Source organism: Scyliorhinus canicula, chromosome 14, assembly GCF_902713615.1.
Source record: "Scyliorhinus canicula chromosome 14, sScyCan1.1, whole genome shotgun sequence".
Classification (NCBI taxonomy): domain Eukaryota; kingdom Metazoa; phylum Chordata; class Chondrichthyes; order Carcharhiniformes; family Scyliorhinidae; genus Scyliorhinus; species Scyliorhinus canicula.
The window spans coordinates 92,208,140-92,231,152 of NC_052159.1; the positions used below are offsets into that span (position 1 = coordinate 92,208,140).

The 23,013-nt window shown below is 45.2% G+C and overlaps 1 protein-coding gene across 6 annotated transcripts in view; it reads left to right on the forward strand.

The window, feature by feature from the left end:
• The window catches only part of LOC119977845 (centrosomal protein of 63 kDa-like), a 249,316-nt gene that overhangs the window by 41,799 nt on the left and 184,504 nt on the right, over nt 1-23,013 (forward strand). For all 6 annotated transcript variants that reach the window (XM_038819086.1, XM_038819084.1, XM_038819088.1 and 3 more), the window contains one exon: nt 3,981-4,152. In XM_038819086.1, coding sequence (XP_038675014.1) covers nt 3,981-4,152 — 172 coding nt within the window. The remainder of the gene's footprint in view (nt 1-3,980; nt 4,153-23,013) is intronic.

Here is a 23,013-nt window from a genome sequence, read left to right on the forward strand (position 1 = left end):
TTAAAGTCCAACAGGTTTGTTTCAAACACTAGCTTTCGGAGCACTGCTCCTTCCTCAGGAAGGAGCAGTGCTCCGAAAGCTCGTGTTTGAAACAAACCTGTTGGACTTTAACCTGGTGTTGTAAGACTTCTTACCATAGTATTCTAGATTGCTTTGTGCACACACTATTCTACATTCTATATAATGTTTCACATCTTTGGAGAAATTTGGCCACCAACAGAAGTTTCCAATTGTCAGTGGGTGTGTCAGTTCCTTGATGTTTGTGCCTGTCATGACGCTGATAACTTATTTCTATCTTGTGTAGGTACCCTGTACCTTCCTTCTTTTAGTACCAGGCCATTCCTAATTTCAAATTTATTTGTCCAATTCTTGTAGGAATCAGGCATATCATTTTACAAGAAGAAACCCACCTCTGCTCCCAATACACCTTAATTATCAATGGCACAGAAGAATGCTTGATTTGCAGAGATATTCTTTGAGAAAGAGATCTTTTGACACTTCTTTACAGAAAAGATCTGACTTCTGTCAGAACCTCTGGCTATATGTCTTCAAAAGCTATTTCAATTGGCTTGTTTCAGCTCCTCCTCCAAGTCCTCACTGCTTTAAATACAGTTAATCTCTTTTCAACTAACTTACAATGAGAACTGTTTCACTGTGCATGTAGCTTCAGCCAGATCAGAACTGAACTGAAAATGCTTTCTCTAAAAGCCTTAGCTCCACCCAGCAATGACATAATCTCACCAAGCTGGAAACAAATTAACTCCCCAGGGAATCCCCTTAATCAAAACAGAACTGTATTAGTCCAAGTTTGTTTTCTGCACCCCTGGCTCCAAAAGCTTTGTTGTCTTGAAACCTAAGAATCTTTTAAAACATGATTTCAGCAGTCAAACACACCAATCCAGGCTTTTAACCCTCACTTTATCAAATAATTATAATACAATATATCTGAAATCCCACTCCCACATTCATTACACCAGACCTTTGTATCATTTGGCATTTCAACACACCATCCGGCTCTCATGTCCACATATCAACCCTTGGCCTGCTACAATGTTGCACTGCAGCCCAATGCAAATTGCAGGAACATCTTCCAATTAAGCACATATCAGCCATCCAGACTTAACATTGAGTTCAATAGCTTCATATTGTGAACTCTCTGCTCCAACTTCACCCCATTTTTATTTCTATCAATTTCCTTTCATTTCTTCCATTGATTAATGTTTCCATCCCACTTTCCATTTTTCTTCCCACATTCTATCTTTTTTTTCCTTCCCATCTCCCCTCACCCCACCCCATGAGAGCCATCTGTTCCCTATTCCATATTGTCGTTTGACACATTGCTTAACTTTTGTTTTTCTATTAACACATTAGAATCATAGAAACATTACAGCACATAAGGAGGTAATTCCGCTCACCTTATCCATGCCAGCCCGAGGACACCCAGGTGCTTTTTCTAATCTGACCTTCCCACACCCGGTCCATAACAGCAAGGTGGCATAGTGATTAGCACAATTGCTTCACAGCTCCAGGGTCCCAGGTTCGATTCCCGGCTGGGTCACTGCCTGTGTGGAGTCTGCACGTTCTCCCCGTGTCTGCGTGGGTTTCCTCCGGGTGCTCCAGTTTCCTCCCACAATCCAAAGATGTGTGGGTTAGGTGGATTGGCCATGCTAAATTGCCCTAGCGTCCTAAAAAGGTTAAGTGGAGGTTGCTGGGTTACGGGGATAGGGTAGATACGTGGGCTTCAGTAGGGTGATCTTTGCAAGGGCCGGTGCAGACTCGATGGGCCGAATGGCCTCCTTCGGCACTGTAAATTCTATCAATTTTATAAATAACCATGTAGCTTACTGCACTTAAGGTACAGGTACTTTCTAAAAGAGTTCAGGGTTTCTGCCTCCACCACCAACATGGGCAACAAATTCCAGACACCCACTACACTAAAAAAGTTCTTCATGTCCCCTCTACACCTTCTGCCTCTTATCTTGAATCTATGTCCCCTGGTCTAGAATTCTTCACCAAAGGAAACAAATTCATCCTGTCCACTCTATCTCTTCTGCTCATAATTGTGTACACCTCAATTAAGTCATCCCTCAGCCTTCTTTGTTCCAAGGAAAATAATCCCAACCTATATAATCTCTTCTTGTAGATACACGTTTCCAGCCCTGGCAACATTCCTGTTAACCTCATTTGCAATCTCTCCAGAGCAATTATGTACTTCCTGCAATGTGGTGACCAGAACTGCGCACGATCCTGCAGTTGTTGGCTCAGTGTTTTATACAATTCCAACATTTTATCTTTACTTTCTCTTCTATACCCTTGCCAATGAAGGAGAACATTCTATATGCATTTTTTAACAACCTTGTCTCCTTGAACTGCTGCCTTTGGGATCTGTGTACTTGATGCCAAGTTCTCGCACCTCATCTACCCCTCTTAGTATATTCCCATTTATCGTGTACTCCCTATATCTGTTTGACCTCCATAAATGCATGACCTCACACTTCTCTGTGTTAAATTCCATCTGCCCTCGCCCACTCCACCAATCCATCCATATCATTCCGGAGATTGTAGCTATCCTGTACACTGTCCACCACTCTGCCAATTTCTTTGTCGTCTGCAAATTTCCCAATCGTGCTCCCCATGTTCACATCCAAATCTTTAACACAAACAGTAAGGTTCCCAACACTGAGCCCTGTGGAACATCACATGAAACAACTTTCCAATTGCAAGGGCAGCCATTGACCATTACCCTTTGTTTCCTGTTACTAATCTAACTTTTTATCCAGTTCACAATATTGTCCCATATCCCTGTAAGGGCAGCACGGTAGCATAGTGGTTAGCACTGTGGCTTCACACACCAGGTTCCCAGGTTCGATTCCCTGCTGAGTCACTGTCTGTGTGGAGTTTGCACGTTCTCCCCGTGTCTGTGTAGGTTTCCTCTGGGTGCTCTCGTTTCCTCCCACAGTCCAAAGATGTGCAAGTTAGGTGGATTGGCCGTGATAAATTACCCTTAGTGTCCAAAAAGGTTAGGAGGGGTTATTGGGTTATGGGAATAGGGTGGAAGTGAGGGCTTAAGTGGGTCAGTGCAGACTCGGTGGACCAGATGGCCTCCTTCTGCACTGTATGTTCTATGTTCTATCCCATGGCTTTTACTTTCTTGACCAACCTGCCATGTAGGACTTGCCAAATGCCTTGCTGAAATCTATGTACACACATCCACTGCACTACCTTCATCAACTCTTCTCGTCATTCCCCACATTCTGATCTCTTAATGTGCCACTATCAGCACCCTGCTTAGCCATGATCAGCATCATTTATATTCCCTTTGTCTTTTTATCCATGATATCTTTCTCAATCCCTCCCTAGCCTCCACCTATTGTTAGCCTTCTACCCAGCCCTTACTGCTCGACCCCTCCCTCAACAACCACTATAATGTAAGTCTCATCCTATTTCCAGTTCGCTCTCGCCCTGATGAAGAAAGAGTCATCCAGACTCGAAAAGTTAGCTCTGTTCTCCCTTCACAAATGCTGTCAGGCCTGCTGAGATTTTCCAGCATTTTCTGTTTTTGTTTCAGATTTTAGAATTTGCAGTAATTTGCTTTAATCTTGTAATATTTTCCTGTCCAAGGAATCCAGATTATGGCCAGGTAATATTTTCCTGTCCAAGAAGTCTGGATCAGGGCCAGGTCAATCAGAAGTCCGACATTCCATTAAAATCAGTATAGAGTAATTATGGAATGTACACAATCTGTCTCTTTAGCAGATGTCACCATATAGCACCAGACCTGTTCATGGAGATCAGATACCTGTGAGGTAGATCTCCACGAGGCTCAAAATATATAATTTAAATCTGCACCAGAACATCAGGTAATTTTATTTAAATGAAATATGAAAGGTACTTTATGAAGAAAATGTTTCTGTACTGCCTTCCTTTCTATTTGCTGAAGAAAAGTGAAATTCTGCTGTTTTTCTTATTTTGTTGCTTAGTGGCGACTCCTGTGAAGCAGAGCTCCAAGAACTAATGCATCAAATTGATGTAATGGTGAACCGTAAAAAAGTAGAATGGGAACAACATTCACAAAGCCTTGAGACTCGGCTTGAAATGCGTGAAGTAGAACTGGCCAACGTACGGACTTGCCTTGATCAGAAGCACCATGAGGTAAGACAGCAACTCCTGTAGGTACTACATTTAGCAAGCAAGGGACTTTCCAGGTAGAAATGACAGTTGATTAGTTGTGAAAATTTTAAAAGAACAGTGATGTCAATCAGCTATGTAGGATGTCTCAAAGTCATATTCACTTGTCAATGTGACTTCCAAACTTTAGTATGTGGAGTTTAATGGATTTAGTAAGAAGGTAGTGCAAGCAATGGTTCTTCAAAACATAAACAGAGAAGCAAATGCACTTGTAGTATGTAGTTTGTGCTCATTTAAGTACAAAACAGAAAAGGGTTTACATTTGAGAAGATAGTAATGATGTGTAACTTTCTGAATTATTAATTGACCTAATTGTTAATCTGTTGAAAATAACATTATTTCATCTGCAAAAGATTAGTTACTTCTTTGAGCAAGTGTTGGAAGAATGTCATGTTGCAGTAAAATAAAGTATTTTGTACTTCTGTTAAATTATATGCTCACTAAGTTCTTCTTGGGGTATGAGGATCAGTTGAGGACTCTGGGTTTGTACTCAATGGAGTTTAGAAGAATGTGAGTTTCATTGAAACTTACAGGATACTGAAAGGCCTAGATAGACTGGACTGGAGGATGTGTCCATTAGCAGGAAAAACTCGAACGCGAGGGCACAGCCTCAGACTGAAGGGAAGATCCTTTAAAACAGCAAAGAGGAGGAATTCTTTCAGCTAGAGGATGGTGAATCTGTGGAACTCTGTGCCGCAGAAGGTTGTGGAGTCCAAGTCACTGAATGCCTTTCGGACAGAGATAGATAGGTTCTTGATTAATATGCTTATCAAGAGGAATTCTTTCAGCTAGAGGATGGTGAATCTGTGGAACTCTGTGCCGCAGAAGGTTGTGGAGTCCAAGTCACTGAATGCCTTTCGGACAGAGATAGATAGGTTCTTGATTAATATGCTTATCAAGGGTTATGGGGAGAAGGCAACAGAATGGGATTGAGAAACATATCAGCCATGATTGAATGGCAGAGCAGACTCAATGGCCTAATTCTGCTCCTATGTCTTATGGTCTTACAATTCCATGCAGTCAGGGAAGGCACTGAGACTGGACAGGTTGCCAGTGGACTTCTGAAAGACGTTTGCGGCAGCACTGGTCCTGCACCTGCAGGAGATGTTCAATGATTTGCTGTTGAGGGGGCTCCTGCTGCCCATGCTGGCACAGGCCTCAATCTCATTGATCCCCAAGAAGGACAAAGACCTATCTCACTGCTGAACACTGACACTAAAAACCTGGCGAAAGCTCTGGCGGGGCAACAGGAGAGTTGCTTGCCAGAAATAATTGCGGAAGATTGGACCAAGTTTGTCAAAGGTAGACAGCTGATAGCAAACATTAGACGCCTGCTGAACATGATCATGACCCCAGCTGTGGAGGAGCCACCATAAGTGATCATTTCCCTGGACACAGAGAAAGCCTTCGACACAGTAGAATGGAAGCACCTCATGGAGGTACTGGAATGGTTCGGGTTTAGGCCACCTCATGGGTGAAACAACTATATAGCGCTCCCATGGTGTATTTATGGATGAACACCACCAGCTCTGACTGTTTCCAGCTGCAAAGAGGCATGAAACAGGGATGCCCGTTGTCCCCACTGCTGTTCGCTCTGGCAATTGAGCCACTGGCCATTGCTCTCAGATCAGCGTAGGGATGGAGAGGTATTCAGAGAGGAGACAAGGAGCACAGAGTCGCTCTCTATGCAGATGACCTGTTTCTCTCTGACTCAAACCCTTTAGCCGGTATATTTAAGATAATGGAACGCCTGAGGGAGTTTGAAGCCTCCTCGGTATACAAACTAAACCTTTTTTTAAAATTTAGAGTACCCAATTATTTTTTCCAATTAAGGGGCAGTTTTGTGTGGCTAATCCACCTACGCTGCACCCAATTATTTTTTTCCAATTAAGGGGCAGTTTAGTGTGGCTAATTCACCTACCCTGTACATCTTTGGGTTGTGGGGGTGAAACCCACGCAGACACAGGATGAATGTGTAAACTCCACACAGACGGGATTGAACCCGAGTCTTCAGCGCCGTTGCAGCATAGCTAACCACTGTGCCACTGTGCCGCCATACAAACTAAACCTGAACAAGAGCTAAATCTCCCCAGTGAACCCCCAAGGGGAGGAGCAGAGCTGGGGACGCTGTCATTCAAACTAGCCCAAACCAAATTCCAATACCTGGAAATCCAGATTGCCCACGACTGGGCATGTGATAGAAACCTACTTTATTATAGGTAATATATAATAAAGATTTAAGGGAAGAAATTATTTAGTCACATTTTATTATTAAAAATCATATTAAGCAATAACAGCAGACATTGCTGACAGCACGAGAAAGATCTGATAAGAAAGCCAGTGTTAAGACTGACTAGCCAAGTTATAGAATAGATCCATTGTTATAAACATGGTGTGAAGCTGGTTGCAACATCAGAAAGTTTTCCCATGCCACATTTTCTCTTACAGCTTGATAGACATACATTTCATTGAATTAAATGAATTATCAATATTTTAACCCAATCACAGTTGGAAAGGGGACAGAGTCTAAGAGAGATTATGATTTCCTTAGAAGATCGGGAGAAAACTTTGGCTTGCTCTCTCTTCCAGAATTTATACCTTTAACCTAGTCTTGCTTTGCTTTGCAAACAGCTATTTACTTTTGTTTCGTTTTTGCATTGTGCATTTGATCTGAAGAAATGACTCTGAACTAACTTGTATCTTGAATTCAACTCAACCATCTGTATTTGCAATGAACAAACAATTTTCTTGATTCTGTATTTGTATGAAATTTGACTTGATCAATAGACTTTGAAAACAACATAAATAAAGATACTTGACTTCACTCAAGAAGCTCTGTCTCGAGTTCTGTATGATTGATATATCAGTGCAGCTACATGTAAATATATTAACAAAATACAGATCCATCAATTGGCGTAGTCGGCAAACGGTAGGGGGAGAACTGACGAATTTGGACAAACAGAGGAAAACGAAAACAAGGAGCGGCCAAAAGGCACACCGTGCCAGAGGGCCCAGAAAACCACAAACCAAGGACTGAAAGCCATGCCGGGTACGAGTTGTCGATTCGTGAGCCAAGTGGCCAGACCACAGATTCACAAACCGGATGATCGAGAAGCTTCGCTCTGAAAGTCAACTGAGGTAAGACATCAACTTTGCCTCATTTCAAACCGCGACGGTTCGCGAACCTTTCCCTACCGACAAAAGAACATTGGAAGAAAAGGCTGAGATATTGGAGTTGCAAGTACTTTAGTCAGTTAATCATCTGAACAGTTAAAAGGGACGACAGTACATAGTCCCGACTTCTTCGAAGTTGTACAGAACAATTATGGGGGACGACACTCTTACAAGGGTGACCTCCAAGGGTGGATCGGAGCTTCCCACAACGCTGAAGGGAGGCCGCGCCCCACCAGATGTGTCTAGTGAAGATACATTCAATTATATCAAAACTACTATTTATCAGCATTATAATTTGTTCGCAGCAAATAAGGAGATTGAATTGAAATACAACATTACTAACAGCCAATGGTCCTTTGAAGATATTAGGAATGTTTGGGGCAAATCTACTCGTATGAAAAATAAGGAGCGCATCAGATGGTCCCTTGTGGTCATGCAACAGCTCCGTGAACGCCGAAAAACGATCCTTCAAACTGACCACGATAACGCCCTTAAGTCTGTTCAAGATCAACTCCACAAAGTCTCTGAGCTACTGCATGATTCAAATGGTAGATTTGAGAGAGTCAATCAAGCTAAAACCTTTTTACATTGTCAGAATGGTGAGCTCCGTAAACACATTACTGAGCTTCAACAGCAGAACACTGAGTTTCAGAATGCCATTAGTGGTTTTCAAAATACAAATACAGATCTCCAGTATCAAAATTCCGATCATCAGAACGCTAATAGCGATCTTCAAATAAATAATACCGAGCTTAAGAATATAAATAACGATCTTCAAAAAAAAAAGATGAGCTTTGCAATGAAATTACTGACCTGCAAAAGAAAGTTTCTGAGTCGGGCTCCACTGTTCGACAACTAACACCGCAATATGATGATTTGCTTTCACACACAGACGCGCTCCAAAAGGCAAATACACAATTACTGAGAGAGAATTGTATTTTGGAGACTAAGATGTCTGACTTGCAAACTAAAATGGCCGACCTGAAAACTCAGTACAAATTGCAGCGCAAAGATTTTAAATCGGCAGCCGCCTGGAGTGCGGATATTGCCGGCCAATGCACTCCGTAGACTCCGGTTCCCAAACATCCCGAATCAGCTAAAGCAGGCTTTGAAACTGTTATCACTACGCGAGGCACCAAACAAAGCAAGCTTGTTAGCTCCGACGAAGATAGTGACGAAAGTGATGCTCATAGTGACAGCGGAAGTGACATTCCTATCGTCAGGCCTACTGTAATCCAGCTCGTCCCATTGCACACTAAGTGGGTTAAAATCGAAGCGACAGAAAAGGCCGATAACAATGTTTCGGTCACCAGATCGCAATACGCCCGCCATTGGGTTCATGATCCAGCTGACCCCGATAAGATTGATCGATGGTCCAAAGAACTCCCACATCCTAAAAAAGGGGGGGGGGGTTAGCCACTTGGGATCAGTTGCAGCGTTTACAGCATATTTATAGCTTACATCCGCTAGATGGTGTGCAGGTCCATAGTTAGGTGGTGCAGTGGTTAGCACTGCTGCGTCATGGTACCGAGGTCCCAGGTTCGATCCCGGCTCTGGATCACTGTCCGTGTGGAGTTTGCACATTCTCCCCGTGTTTGCGTGCAGTGGCGGACCTACATTTTTGGGGCCCTGAAGCTTGAACTGTTATGGGCCCCTTCGCAACCAGAAAAGAGGTCTGGGTAACCACTGTTATCTTCTTCAATGGGGTTGTTCCACGACAGATCACCACAATTTTTTTAAAAATGTAACCACTACATCTCAGATTTTGATTAAAATTGCTGTACTGGATTATCTCACATGTCAAAGTCACTGGTGTGAATAAAAATTTCCTATGCCTTATAGTTTACGAGTTATGGGGGGATGTAAATTAGGGAAATGTTATATAATGAACTGAAAATGAAAATCGCTTATTGTCACGAGTAGGCTTCAATGAAGTTACTGTGAAAAGCCCCTAGTCGCCACATTCCGGCGCCTGTCCGGGGAGGCTGCTACGGGAATCGAACCGTGCTGCTGGCCTACTTGGTCTGCTTTAAAAGCCAGTGATTTAGCCCAGTGATGCATCATAGAATGATGAAATAAAACATAGCAAAGACCACAGTCATTATAATCTTTTATTCTAGACACCTATGAGAATACATACTACATGAAGCACATTTTACAAAATACTCTTTTTTCTGTTTTTTCCAGCAACATATTCACGGACAGTTTTGTCACGTGAGAGCTTCCTTGCAGTGTAATTTTCTAGAGACAATATGCATAAAGAATTTAAGCGCTCTTCAGTCATGGTAGACAGAAATTTGTTCATTATAAAGGATAGCTTTGAAAAATTCCTTTCTGCTTCACAGCTTGTGTTAGGCATTGTCAAGTACAGCTTAAGCGCAGTAGTAATATTGAGGAACACTTCAATTAGGTGTTGCTCACAAATAAGCTGAAGAACTTCTGCGTTAGCATTCACGTTAGCATTGTGATTGCCTTTTCAACGGCTCCCCGTTTTTGTTACGACACGTCATCTACTGTTTGTATTTCTGTCATAAATCTTAATAGTGTTTTAAATTATTTATAATTATTTTATATTAAATATATTTAGAATGAAACATCCTTCATTTGAACGTTTTTTCGTTTACGGCTAGCCTACATGATACTTTAATAACCTTTTAATTTTTATTTTAACTATTATTTTCTATTGAATTACACTATATTATTAATATTATTAATTTTTAAAAACCCCTTCTCATACAACAGACCCAAAATTTGTAAGCAATGTGGACTAAAGTCGCTTCTGTAGCCCCTCCGGGATTAGGGGCCCTGAAGCTTAAGCTTCATTAGTTGCATAGTAGATCCACCCCTGTTTGCGTGGGTTTTGCCCTCACAACCCAAAAGATGTGCAGGTTAGGTGGTTTGGCCACACTAAATTACCCTTATTGGAAAAAATGAATTGGGTACTCCAAACTTTAAAAAATTACTACTCTATAGTTTTGGCACCTCACAAGTTTGTTCCTCCATATCATTCCCACTAGTTGCATGTTTGTAGAATCTGCTCAAGTCGTGTTATGGTACCTGTATCATTTCTTCGCTCTATCTGAGATTCTGTCTTGACATTTTTTCATTCTTTGACATCCTTTTTCTCTAACAATGTAATATCCTTAATTCACCTTCACCTGGGTCAGGATGACACATATAGTGACAGTAAGGGGCGGGATTCTCAGACCCCCCGCTGGGCCGGAGAATCGCCAGGGGGCGGCATGAATCCCGCCCCGCCGCCCCGAGGCCGGCAGCTAGATTCTCCAGCACCGGTTTTTCAGCGGGAGCGGGAATTGCGCCGGTCGGGGGCTGTTGGCAGTGCCCCCCTGCCATTCTCTGGCCCACGATGGGCCAAGTGGCCGCCCGTTATTGGCAGGTCCCGCCGGCATTTAGTGCACCAGGTCCTTACCAGCGGGACGTGGCTCTGCGGAGTCCTCGGGGAGGGGGGGGGGGGGCGGGGGGACCTGGCCCACGATTGGGGCCCACCGATCCGCGGGTGGGCCTGTGCCGGGGGTCACTCTTTCCCTCTGCCCCGGCCAGCACGGAGAAGAACCCCCCTGCGCATGCGCTGAGATAATGCCAGCACATGCTGGCGCTCCCGCGCATTTGCCAACTCAAGGCCCTTTGGTGCCAGTTGGCACCAGCCAAGCCCCTGAAGGTGCAGAGGATTCCGCACCTTCCAGGGCGGCCCGACACAGGAGTGGTTCATGCCACTCCTTGGCACCGGTACAGCCCACCCTGCCAGTTCGGGGAGAATCCCGTCCCAGATATTCTGAGAAAAGCTTTTAGAAAATACCATTGATATATTCATTACTGTCCATTATGTTTACCGTAATTACCTACCACTATTTTAAAAATGTCTTTTCACTGCAAAATAATGGAAGTGTCAATCATCCAGACCCTTTTAAGGCTAAAATACTAGATGCTTATTGATCCACAATACAGTGTATAGAACATTGAGCATGGGGACGCCATAGCTTAGCATAGGGGGCATGAGGAGCTATGGGGGAATAGGTGGAGTGCGAAGCTTCACATAGTGGGCCCGAGGTGCTATGGGGGCTGGGTGGAGTGCCATAGCCTGGCATGGTGGCATGAGAGTGGGTGGAATGCCATTACTTGGCAAAGGGAGCATGAAGAGTCATGGGGGTGGGTGGAATGCCGTAGTTTGACATGGAGACCGGATGGGTCTTGGGGAGGAATGAGAGGACTTATATTGGCATAAGGATCATGAGTCGCCACACTCCGGCCCTGTTCGGATACACCGAGGGAGAATTCAGAATGTCCAAATTGCCTAACAGCACGTTTTCGGGACATGTGGGAGGAAACCGGAGCACCCGGAGGAAACGCACGCAGACAAGGGGAGAACGTGCAGATTCCGCACAGCTAGTGACCCAAGCCAGGAATCCAACCTGGGACCCTGTCACTGTGAAGCAACAGTGCTAACTACTGTGCTACCGTGCCACCCTGAGGATTGGATGGGGGGCATGAAGTGGCACAGATGGGAAGTGTGTGTGGGATGATGGTGAGGGGTTAGGATTGGGTGGGTTTTTAGTTTAACTGTGATGAAATCTGACAATACTGAGGTAGGCCTTTTAAACAGCTTAGTCGGCGTACAGCCACAGTGGTTGCCTCTGAATTTCTATCCTGGTCAGTTGGCTTGACTCCAGCCTGGGTGGAATGTAATTGATAATACATTTACATGTCAAGAGGCTCCACACCCTGCTGCACTCATCAAAGTGAGTTGTTAAGCAGAAGCACAGAGGTCCCTCCAATAGATGACATATGAATGCTGCATCTTTGATGGCAGATGTGGCACATAATTCATATAGCATGGATGTCTGCATGTCCTGCAGATCCTGTTATCATTTGAAAAGTGAATGAACAATGTGTCGCACTCATTGGGCCTGATTCTCCAGAAATATTTCTAAGTGTGGTAGCGAGCGGGTATTGCCGCGAACTTCCCGGCGCCCGGCTCAGCGAGGCCGGCAATGCAATTCAACGTTAATTGGTCCACTTAACGAGGCCTCACGGGCTTCTCGCCGCAAATGAAGGCTCTCCAGCTGATTCGCCGAGAATGCGCTCACAAGTCCCCCGCTAACAAAGTCGAGCAGCACTTAAGCTGCACTTGCTGAGTCAACCCCAGCCAGCTTGCAACAATGGCACCAAGGAGATCGGTCCCAAGATTCGGGGGCACAGATCTGGGGAGGCTGCTAGATGCCGTGGCGACCAGGAGGGATGCCCTGTTTCCCCCAAGGGTCCAGGAGAGTCAGCCACAGGGCAGCGGGTGCTGCCTGGGATGATGTGGCGGCAGTTCTGAGCTCGGGGAGTTTGACCAAGAGGACGGTCTCTGGTGCCATGGGGAGGTCAATGACCTACACTGGGCAGCACGAGTGAGTAGACACCAATGCTCCCTACCCCCCAAGGGAGCATCCACCCCCCCCAGCTCCCCTTGTGACGTGCATGTGCCGCCAACCAGTATGCTGGGTTCCTCCGGACTCAGTGGACACCTGCCAGGAGCATCGAAGGCCATGGGACAAGGTAGGCAGCTGGCTGTCTCCACCTCAATGTGCTTCCTAGGGAGGCACCTAGACGTAGAGGTTGAGCTGGATCTGTATTTTGTTAATATATTTATGTGTTGCCGCACTATATATCAAACTTACAGAACTCGAGACTGAGCTTCTTGGGTGAAGTCAAGTATAGCTTTATTTATGTCAGTTTCAAAGTCTATTGATCAAATCAAATTTTATACAAATACAGAATCTAAAAAGTTGTTTGTTCAACACAAATACAGATGGTGGAGTTGAATTCAAGATACAATTCAGTTTGGGGTAATTTCTTCAGATCAAAATGCACAATACAAAAATGAAATAAATTAAAATAGCTGTTTGCAAAGCAAAGTAGAAATAGGTTTCAAAGGTTAGGTTAAAGATGAATTCAGAAAGAGAGAGAGCTTAAAGATGATTTTGGTGAGAGAGAAAAAAAGGTTCTCTCTCTGTCTCATAAGTAAATCATAATCTTTTTTAGGTTCTGTCCCCTTTCTGACTGTGATTGGGTTAAAATAATTATTATTCATCAAACTGACCGAAATGTCTGTCTATCAAGTTTTAAGAGATCACATAGCATTGGAAAACTTCTCTATGTTTCTATAATATAGTGTGAATGAACCACCTGTTTCCCACCATATTCTCCACAACTGGGATGTTTCCGCAGTAATGATAACAATGAGTCTATTCTGCAACATGGATAGTCAGTTTGAATACTGACTTCCTTATCAGATATTTTCCCATGCTCTCAGCATTCTCTGCTGTCATGGCTTATTGTATGATTTTTAATAGTATAATGTCACTAAATCATTTCTTCATTTAAATTTTTTTATTACCGATAATAAAGTAGGTTTCTATCATTCTCCCCTTTGATTATTCAAAAGATTAAATGAGATGAATCAAAATAAAATAGAAATTAAGAAAGAAATGCAATAGGATAGGGATAAGAGTGGAGAGAACTAATTCACATTGTTTTGAATGGTTCACTTGTTCCAGAACAGCCTTCAACAATGGAGCGGACAAAGCTTTGCAAAACATTACAGACATTCTGGTAATATTTCATGTATACAAATAAAATGATTATACAGTAAAATAACTGAAGTTGAGTAAATGATTTTAATAATAATTGGTAAAATGATTATTAAAATTGATTATATAATTCAGTAATAAAATTATTAATAATGATTCACTAATAAATGATTAATAATGCAGTAAATAATAGTTCAACAGAAACTTTCCATTTTATTGTTATTGTCTGGTGGTGCATATGCATTACTATGAACCACGTGGATTGGTGGGTCACTATGGGTAGGCGTGCATTAGCCAAAGTATCTGATCAGCAACATCAATACGTAAATATAAGTCCAAATATGCAAAATAGGAAAAGTCCCTGAATTATGTCAATTCCTGTGCCACCCAACCATCCGAACAGCCAACCCCAAAGAGTGTAATCAGAGGGTTGGTCAAGTTTTTTAACTTTGTCATGGATGTGTGTTGCCATGTCTTAGACATCTTCTGAATTATCTGGGATGTAGGTGCAACACTGCACCAAAGCCTGCAGAAATGATTAATTTCCCTGCAGAAACAAAAGGGGCGTAGAGTGGATGCCATTTGCGTCGCTCTACATGATCAACATTTTTTTATCACCCAAATGGACTGGGGAGTTCAAATTGGATTGCTGCCAAACTAGTAATACCTTTGTTTTGGAACAGTCTGATCTCAATATGGGTTGCTTAAAAAAATTTTAATCAGAGTTTCAAATTGCATGAAGTTTAATTTACTATACAAACTAATTTTAAACATTTCTTAGAACTAAACACAATAACTGTTGCTAACTTGCCAGTACAAGGGAAGGGAGAAGAGGGCAGCTTCTCTGTACTTGTCCTTATCAATTTGCTCTGAATGGCCTTGGTTTAAAGTTTAAAGTTTGAAAAAAAGCTTTTTCACAGACAGGGTTTTCCTTTGAGACACAAGCCTGTATTTCATTTCCAGTAAATGAAAACTATCGAATATTTTTACAGTTCCTGATTTTGTGACGTGCGCTTCAAATAAGGACACTCCCACTTGTCATCTATTGGCTCTTGCTGTAGTTCTTTTTTGTAGACTGCTTCGCCGGGCCCCAAAACGTAACCAAGGCTGCCAAAACCTGTTGAGAAGCAGAACTGACAGCACTTGTTAGATTTTGACAGTAACTAAGTAAAGCATCACTCATCAAATGACAAGTCTGCCTTTCTTAAGTCAATAGTTCCTGGCAGGAAACTATTGTGTTGGGTGGCTGTAGCCTTCCTGGCTGAAGTTGCCTCTGTTACTTCCACATAATCATGTTTTTCATATTCTCCCCCCTTTTGCTCTTTCCCAAGGAGCAAAGATGATGGATTTACGGTTTTTGCATGGCATGGTGGAAATGAAAATTAGTTTCCTTCAAAACTGCTGATGTTGGTTCGCTTCGTGCTGCGCCCTTTTGGGGCGGATCCCTGAATGAGTCAGGGGGCGGGTCTCGATCATAAGAGTCCATTTTATAGTCATGTAATCTGAACCCCTGCAATCTGAAAGGGCATGAATTCGCAAAATGGCCGTCTTCACCGCACAAAAGACATAAGCTCACTCTGCTGGAATTGTTTAGTGACAGCTGTTCTCAGGTGGCTATACCTCCCTTTCTAAGATGTGGGAGTTCTTTGGGCCATTGATAATTTGTTTGGGATCTGACGAATCATAAACCCAATCTAAGCCAATGTGAACGGATCTCCAGCACTGAGTCCATCCCTGTGGCTCAGAAGGGAAGGAGGGAGAGCAGGAGAGCAATAGCTATTGGGGACTCGATAGTTAGAGGGACAGATAGACGGTTCTGTGGCAGCGAAAGAGACTCACGGATGGTATGTTGCCTTCCGGGTGCCAGGGTCCGTGACGTCTCGGACCGTGTTTTCAGAATCCTTAAGGGGGAGGCGGAACAGTCACAAGTTGTGGTACACATCGGTACCAACGACATAGGTAAGAGAAGGGACGGGATTTAAAACAGGAATTTAGGGAGCTAGGGTGGAAGCTGAGAGCCAGGACAAACCATGTTGTCATCTCTGGTTTGTTGCCGGTGCCACGTGCTATTTAGCTGAGAAACAGGGAGAGAGTGCAGATAAACACATGGCTGTAGGGATGGTGTAGAAGGTAGGGTTTCAGATACGTGGATAATTGGAGCACTTTCTGGGGACGGTGGGACATGTACAGACAGGACGGTTTGCACCTGAACCCGAAGGGCACAATATTCTGGGAGGGAAATTTGCTACGGCTCTTCGGGGGGCTTTAAACTAATTTGTCAGGGGCTGGGAAAATGAGCTGTAGTCCAGAAGCCAGTGTTGAGAGTAGTGAGGTACTGAGGAGGGTATCAAGGTCGCAGGAGTGTATCGGCAGACAGAAAGGTGGGTTGAAGTGTGTCTACTTCAATGCAAGGAGCATCCGGACTAAGGTAGGTGAACTTGGAATGCGGATTGGTACTTGGGACTACGATGTGGCCATTACGAAGACATGGTTAGAACAGGGACAGGAATGGTTGTTGGAAGCTCCGGGGTATAGATGTTTCAGTAAGGGTAGGGAAGGTGGCAAAAGAGGTGGAGGAGTAGCATTGCTAATCAAGGATAGTTTAACAGCTGCAGAAAGGCAGGTCGAAGGGGATCTGCCTACTGAGGAAATAGAAATAAAGTTAGAAATAGAAAAGGAGCGGCCACATTGTTAGAGGTTTTCTATAGGCCCCCAAATAGTAATAGAGATGTGGAGGAAGAAATTGCAAAACAGATTATGGATAGGTGTGGAGGTCTTAGGGTAGTTGTCATGGGTGACTTTAACTTTGCAAATATTGATTGGAACCTCTATAGGTCGAACAGTTCGGATGGGGCAGTTTTTGTACAGTGTGTGCAGGAGGGTTTCCTGACACAATATGTGGATAGGCCAACAAGAGGGGCGGAGGCGGGGGGGGGGGGGGGGGGGGGCACATTGGATTTGGTACTGGGTAATGAACCAGGCCAAGTGTTAGATTTGTTTGTGGGAGAGCACTTTGGAGATAGTGACCACAATTCGGTCACTATCGGTCAATACTGACTTCCTTATCAGATATTTTCCCATGCTCTCAGCATTCTCTGCTGTCATGGCTTATTATATGATTTTTAATAGTACAATGTCACTAAATAATTTCTTACCTTAAGCCTTTATTACCTATAATAAAGTAGGTTTCTATCAGGAGGCACCTAGACGTAGCGGTAGAGCTAGGAGGTCCAAGCATGTTGAGGATCACTGAGGGGAGTGGCACCATTGGGAGAGTGGGTGATTGTAAAACACATTAAACACCTTTGTGCATAACTATTATGAAGCCTGTGTAATTTTCTTCTGCAATGCGGGCAGACCTCCAAACCCTTGGCCCATCTCTCCAGGCATCTCCTCTGCCCTGTGGCGCCCAACCACACTCTGGCCGTGGGCATGTCCCTGGAACTGTTTCTCATCTCCTGGGATGTTGGCTGTTGCATGTGTGGTGTTGCCTCCCACAGTGTTCAAGCACAGTGTCCAGGCATCAAGATGTGATTGGGATTCTAGGGAATGACTCCCACATGCTACATAGCCCGCACACCCACGGCAATCCACTTGGCATGTGTGAAGTGCTCACTTAACCATGATTACCAATTCCCTATAGCCTTCAGCCGCATGGCCAGAGCTCTTGGCAGTCGGCGGGGGTTATGGGTGGTCGGTGGGGCAGCTGTGCAGGGACAAGTGTTGTCCCCAGAATGGGTCTACGATCCAGGGGTTGACATGGTGGTTCCGTGAGCGGTTGTCCCCGGTTGCCCCCCAACCCCCAAACCCCCCCCCCCCCCAAACACCCCTATGGCGGCCCACCCCCCACTGAGCACTGCGGCAGCAAGCTCAGCGCCCCCAGGCTCTTTGCCTGAAAGCAAAGATGGCTACCCACCTCCTCGGCTCCCCACAGAAGCCCCTCTGTCAGGTTCACATCTTCCAAAAGGAGTACTAGTCAGCGTGAGCACTTACTGGGAAGGCTGCTGAATGACAAGAGGCCGTTGGATATGGGGTGGCTCCCGTTAATTGTATGGAAATTGGGTTTGAGGGGTGATAATTGGTTTCTCGTCTCAGCGAGATTCCGATTTTGCTTATGGGAGCGGGCCGGTTGCATTGCAAACTGTTTGGCGTCTGGTGCGGTTCTCGTTTTTGGCCTCTTGCTATTCACTGCCCTCGTTTCGCTTGAGCGAGAGCGAAATGAGGCCAGAAGATCGTGCCCTTTGTCTCTGGTTGCAGAATATAATAGGAATCAATCTGTATGTTGTATTTGCAGGACTAGAGGGCCCAGACTAGGGGTGCGCCCAGGAGGCTATGGGCGATAGTAATTTTGAGATGGCGGCAATGAGGCTGCCCTCACAGGTCATTGTCAAAGATGGAGACTCGGACTTCCGATGGCGACCGTGCTGTCAACGATCACAAATTTAGCAGCTCCCGCTCTTGGTTTTTGTAACGGCTTTTAAGCTGTATTTTCATGGAAATTATTTTCTAACATAAGTGGATAAAAGTGAGAGGAGGAGAATTCTATCTTATGGAACTACGCTCAAAAAGTAATCGCAAAAGAAGGAATCAAAAGCTGGTTGGAAGTGAGGATCTGAGCTTGGTGGCTGCAATGGCAGAGAAGCTAGGATGGCCCCGCCGGCTCAATGGTCTATGGATCGGTTGGTTACATACCTGGATGAGAAGTTCACCTGGCACCGTAAGGAGTATGCGGAGGACCTGACCAAGGTGGTAGCCTCGATTCAGGAGGCTGTCGACCGGATGGAGATGACAGTGACAGCCCAGGGACAGTCGATCCAAAAGTTACAGGAGCAGGCGATACAACAAGAGGAGCAGTCCACTGAGATGGCACTGCAAATTGCCATTGGGATCGGCAAAAGCAGCTGCTGGAAAAGATGGAAGACCTGGAGAATCGTTCCCGTAGGCAGAACATTTGTTTTGTCGATCTGCCAGAGGGAAAGGAAGGATCGGATGCCGGTGCGTATGTTGTGAAGCTGTCCAAGAAAATGATGGGGGCAGAGGTGTTCGACAGGTCATTGGAGGTGGACTGGACTCACAAGGCACTTATGCGTAAGCCCCAGGGTTGTGAGCCCCCGAGGGTGATGGTGGTGAGGCTGCACCGATTCCTGGACAAGGAACGCATCATGAGATGGGCTAGGGAGACAAACCGGTTCATATGGGAAGAAGCCGAGATCCGGGTTTACCAAGACTTGGGAGCAGAAGTTGCGAAGAGGATGGCGAGTTTTAATAAAGTTAAAGCGACCCTGTATGCGAAGGGAATAAAATTTTGACTGCTCGACCCGGCCCGTCTTTGGGTAACCTCTGAGGACCAGGATCTATATTTTGGCTCGCCGGAAGAAGTGGCGATCTTTATGGAAGACAACAACCTGGGGGACCCATAAGGACTTGGAAAAAGAAAAAACTGGTCGGTAGCGATTTAAATCAAAAAAGTTCTGTGGTGCACTGTAACTTGAGTTGCGATGACCGAGAAGAGAAGGACTTCTGAATTATCTAACTTTGACCTTTTCGTGTATGTACCAAGGTACAGTTTCTTCCTTTTTTTGTGTTTAGAAAAAAGAAAGAAGAAAAAAATGGAGGGGGGTGAAGAAAAGTTCTCAAATTGAGATGTTCTAGGAAGGAAAGACATCTCTCTGAGTTTTTGCAAGCATAATTTTTTTCTGTCTCTCCATTTATCCTGTTTGTTTACACTTCCATTGTTTGGGGCTCTGTTTGAAGGTAATGGGATTGATAAGATGTGTAAAGGGGGAGGGGTGGGCTGTTGAGCCTAGACCTTAAGTGAATGGTTTGTTTGCTTTCTGTGCTTATGTTAAGAGTTGGGGGGTAAAGATCCAGCAGCTGGTGGAATCCTCGGCGCCAGGGGCACGACCTGCTGGGCTAGCTGGTAAGGCTGATGCATGGAAGCGAAGTGGAGGGTGAGCTGAAAGGTAACAGGGTAGGGGGGCTGCTGACAACTAGGGGATTTTCAGCAGGCTGGTGATGGAGCCTAGATAGCGGTTGCTGCCAAGGGGCGGATCTGGGGAGTTGCGGGCCATGGGCTAAGGGCTGGCCTAGGAAAGGTCATGGCTTATCGATAGGGGAGGGGGGGGCAAAAGCTCCCCCAACCAGACTGGTTACGTGGAATGTTCGTGGCCTGAATGGGCTGGTCGAGAGGGCCCGTGTATTCGCATACTTGAGACAGTTAAAGGCAGACATGGCCATGTTACAGGAGACACACTTGAAACTGGGGGATTAATTTAGACTGAAAAAGGGATGGGTCGGACAGGTGTTCCATTCAGGATTGAACTTTAAAACAAGGGGGGGTGGCCATCCTGATTAACAAAAGGGTGGCTTTTGAGGTGGGGAAAATGGAGACAGACCTGGGAGGCAGATTTATTATGATTAGTGGGAAACTGGAGGGAATGAGAGTGGTGTTGGTAAATATATATGCCCCAAACTGGGATGACACTGCGTTTGTTAGGAAGATGCTGGGGAAAACCTCGGACCTCGACTCGCACCGGTTGGTTAGGGGGGTGATTTTAACACGGTCTTGGATCTTAGGATGGACCGGTTGAGTTCTAGGTCGGGGAAAGTATCAGCAATGGCGAATGAGCTGCAAGGGTTCATGGGGGGGGGGGGGGGGGGGGGGGGGGAATCCGTGGAGATTTGAGAGGCCAAGGAGCAAGGAATATTCATTCTGCTCTCATGTGCACAAGGCATACTACAGGATCGATTTTTAAAAATACTGGACAAACATTGTTAGCGGGGGTGATGGACACAGAATATTCAGCAATCGTAGTATAGGACCATGTGCCACATTGGCTAGACCTACAGATGAACACGGGAAATTCTCAGAGCCCACGGTGGAGGCTAGATGCAGGGCTGTTAGCGGACGATAAGATATGTGAGCGAATGAGGGAGGCCATTTGGGGGTAAGTAAAAACCAACGACATGGGAGAGAGTATGATTGAAAGCGGTCACCAGAGGGGAATATATTTTGATTCGGGCCCACAGGGAAAGGGCTGAATGGGCGGAGCTGGACAGGCTAGTAGAAGAAATCTTACTTATGGAGAGGAGATATGCGGAGTCTCTGAATGAGGAGCTCCTGAAGGAACGTCAGAGACTTCAAATGGATTTTGGGCTCCTTTCCACAGGCAAGGTACAGGGACAGCTGAGGAGGGTAAAAGGGGCAGTTTATTAATATGGGGAGAAAGCTAGCAGGGTGTTGGCACATCAGCTGAGGAAGCAGGAGGTGGCGAGAGAAATAAGGAAAGTTAAGGATGTGAGGGGGAAAGTAGTGAGGGACCCGGGGGCGGTTAATGACGTGTTTCGTGAATTCTATAGTAGTTTACATGAGTCGGAGGAGGGAATGAACCAATTCCTGGAGAGGCTAGAGTTCCCAAAGGTAAATGAGGAGCTGGTGGAAATCTTGGGGGGGCCCAATTGGGCTTGGTGAAGTGATAGACAGATTGGGGCAATGCAATCAGGTAAGGCCCCATGTAGCCACCTGGGGTGGCCACTGCCCAACACAAAATGGAAGATTACAAAGAATGCAGGGAAAATGGACATGTTGCAAAAGCAAGCAGCTTGCAGAAGCGCTTGTGTATTCTGACTGCTGCAGAAACCAGACAGCACTGTGAAAAAACAAGTTAGCATACTAATGAGGCGATACCCGGTGATTCCCAGGTACAATGGAAACAAGTTAACTCAAATCGCTACATTGAATAGAAGGCCAGATTTCTCGGCACCAAGAGAAGTCCAAAACAATAAGCCCCAAGAACCGCCCAGTGATCGAAGAACAGCCCCGTTATTGGGGAAATTCAAATCAATCGATTGGGAAGAGACCCAATCGATTGCGAGTGTATAGAGGGTCCACCCAGGTGGGCGCGAGACCCTGGGAGAGGTATAAGACTGAGACCCCGACCCCAGCTCGCTCTCTTAGCCAGCCTCTCCTTGACCAGCCAGCACTCCCAGCAGAACACCGTTGCAGCAGAAGACCTTGAGAAGGAGAGGCCTGGTCAGCAGCCGCCATCAAGTAAGTGTCATACAATGCACGCTACGAGAGTAGACACTCCTGACCCCTTTAGTCCACACTGACTGGAAGCCTGCAGATCCAGGACAAAGCAAGAGGCCGTTGTTCCCTGATCCGGCAGTTCCCTTATTCCAGATAAGTATTGGCCTGTTAGTGGTAGGATTAGCCTAGTCTTGTAGTTTTATATGCATAATTAGTAGATAACTATTATAATAAACGTGTCTTGTTTGAACTTACTAACTGGTATATGGAGTTATTGGTCTGAACTTGAACTTGAAACTTGTGGCGGTATCTTAACGATACCTGGTGACTCTAGAGCTAAGGAACGAAACAGAGCCAAATTGAGTATAAAGCACACTCACCCAGAACGAGCAACACCCAGGACCTGACAGATTCAGTGGAATTTGATAAAAAAATTTCGGGCTAGTGGGACTGGTGCTAGTTAAGGCTTTCAATGAATCCAAGAAGTTGGGAGTGCTTCCCCCAACGCTATCACAGGCATCACTCTCTCTCATCCCTAAGTGAGACAAGGACCCAGAGAGCTGTGGATCGTACAGACCAATTTCCCTTTTAAATGTAGCTGCTAAATTACTGGCAAAGATCTTGGCCACCAGACTGGAGGACTGTGTCCCGGAGATAATAGGGTAGGATCAGACGGGATTTGTGAAGAGCAGGCACCTGATGTCCAATATTAAACAGCTTCTTAATGTTATAATGATGTCAGCTGAGGGGTATGTTTTAATTAATTATTACTGGGCGGCCAACATATCGATGGTCAGGAAGTGGGTAGTGGGGGAGGGGTCGGCCAGGGAGCGGTGGAAGTGGCATCCTGCAAGGGTACGAGTTTGGAGGCTTTACTAACGGCGCCCCTGCCGTTCTCGCCGGCTATGTATTCTACAAGCCCTGTGGTGGTGGCAGCCCTTAGAGTATGGGGGCATGGAGGCAGCGCATGGGATTGCAGGGGGCATCAGTGTGGTCTCCGATTTGTAACTATCACCGGTTTGTCCCGGG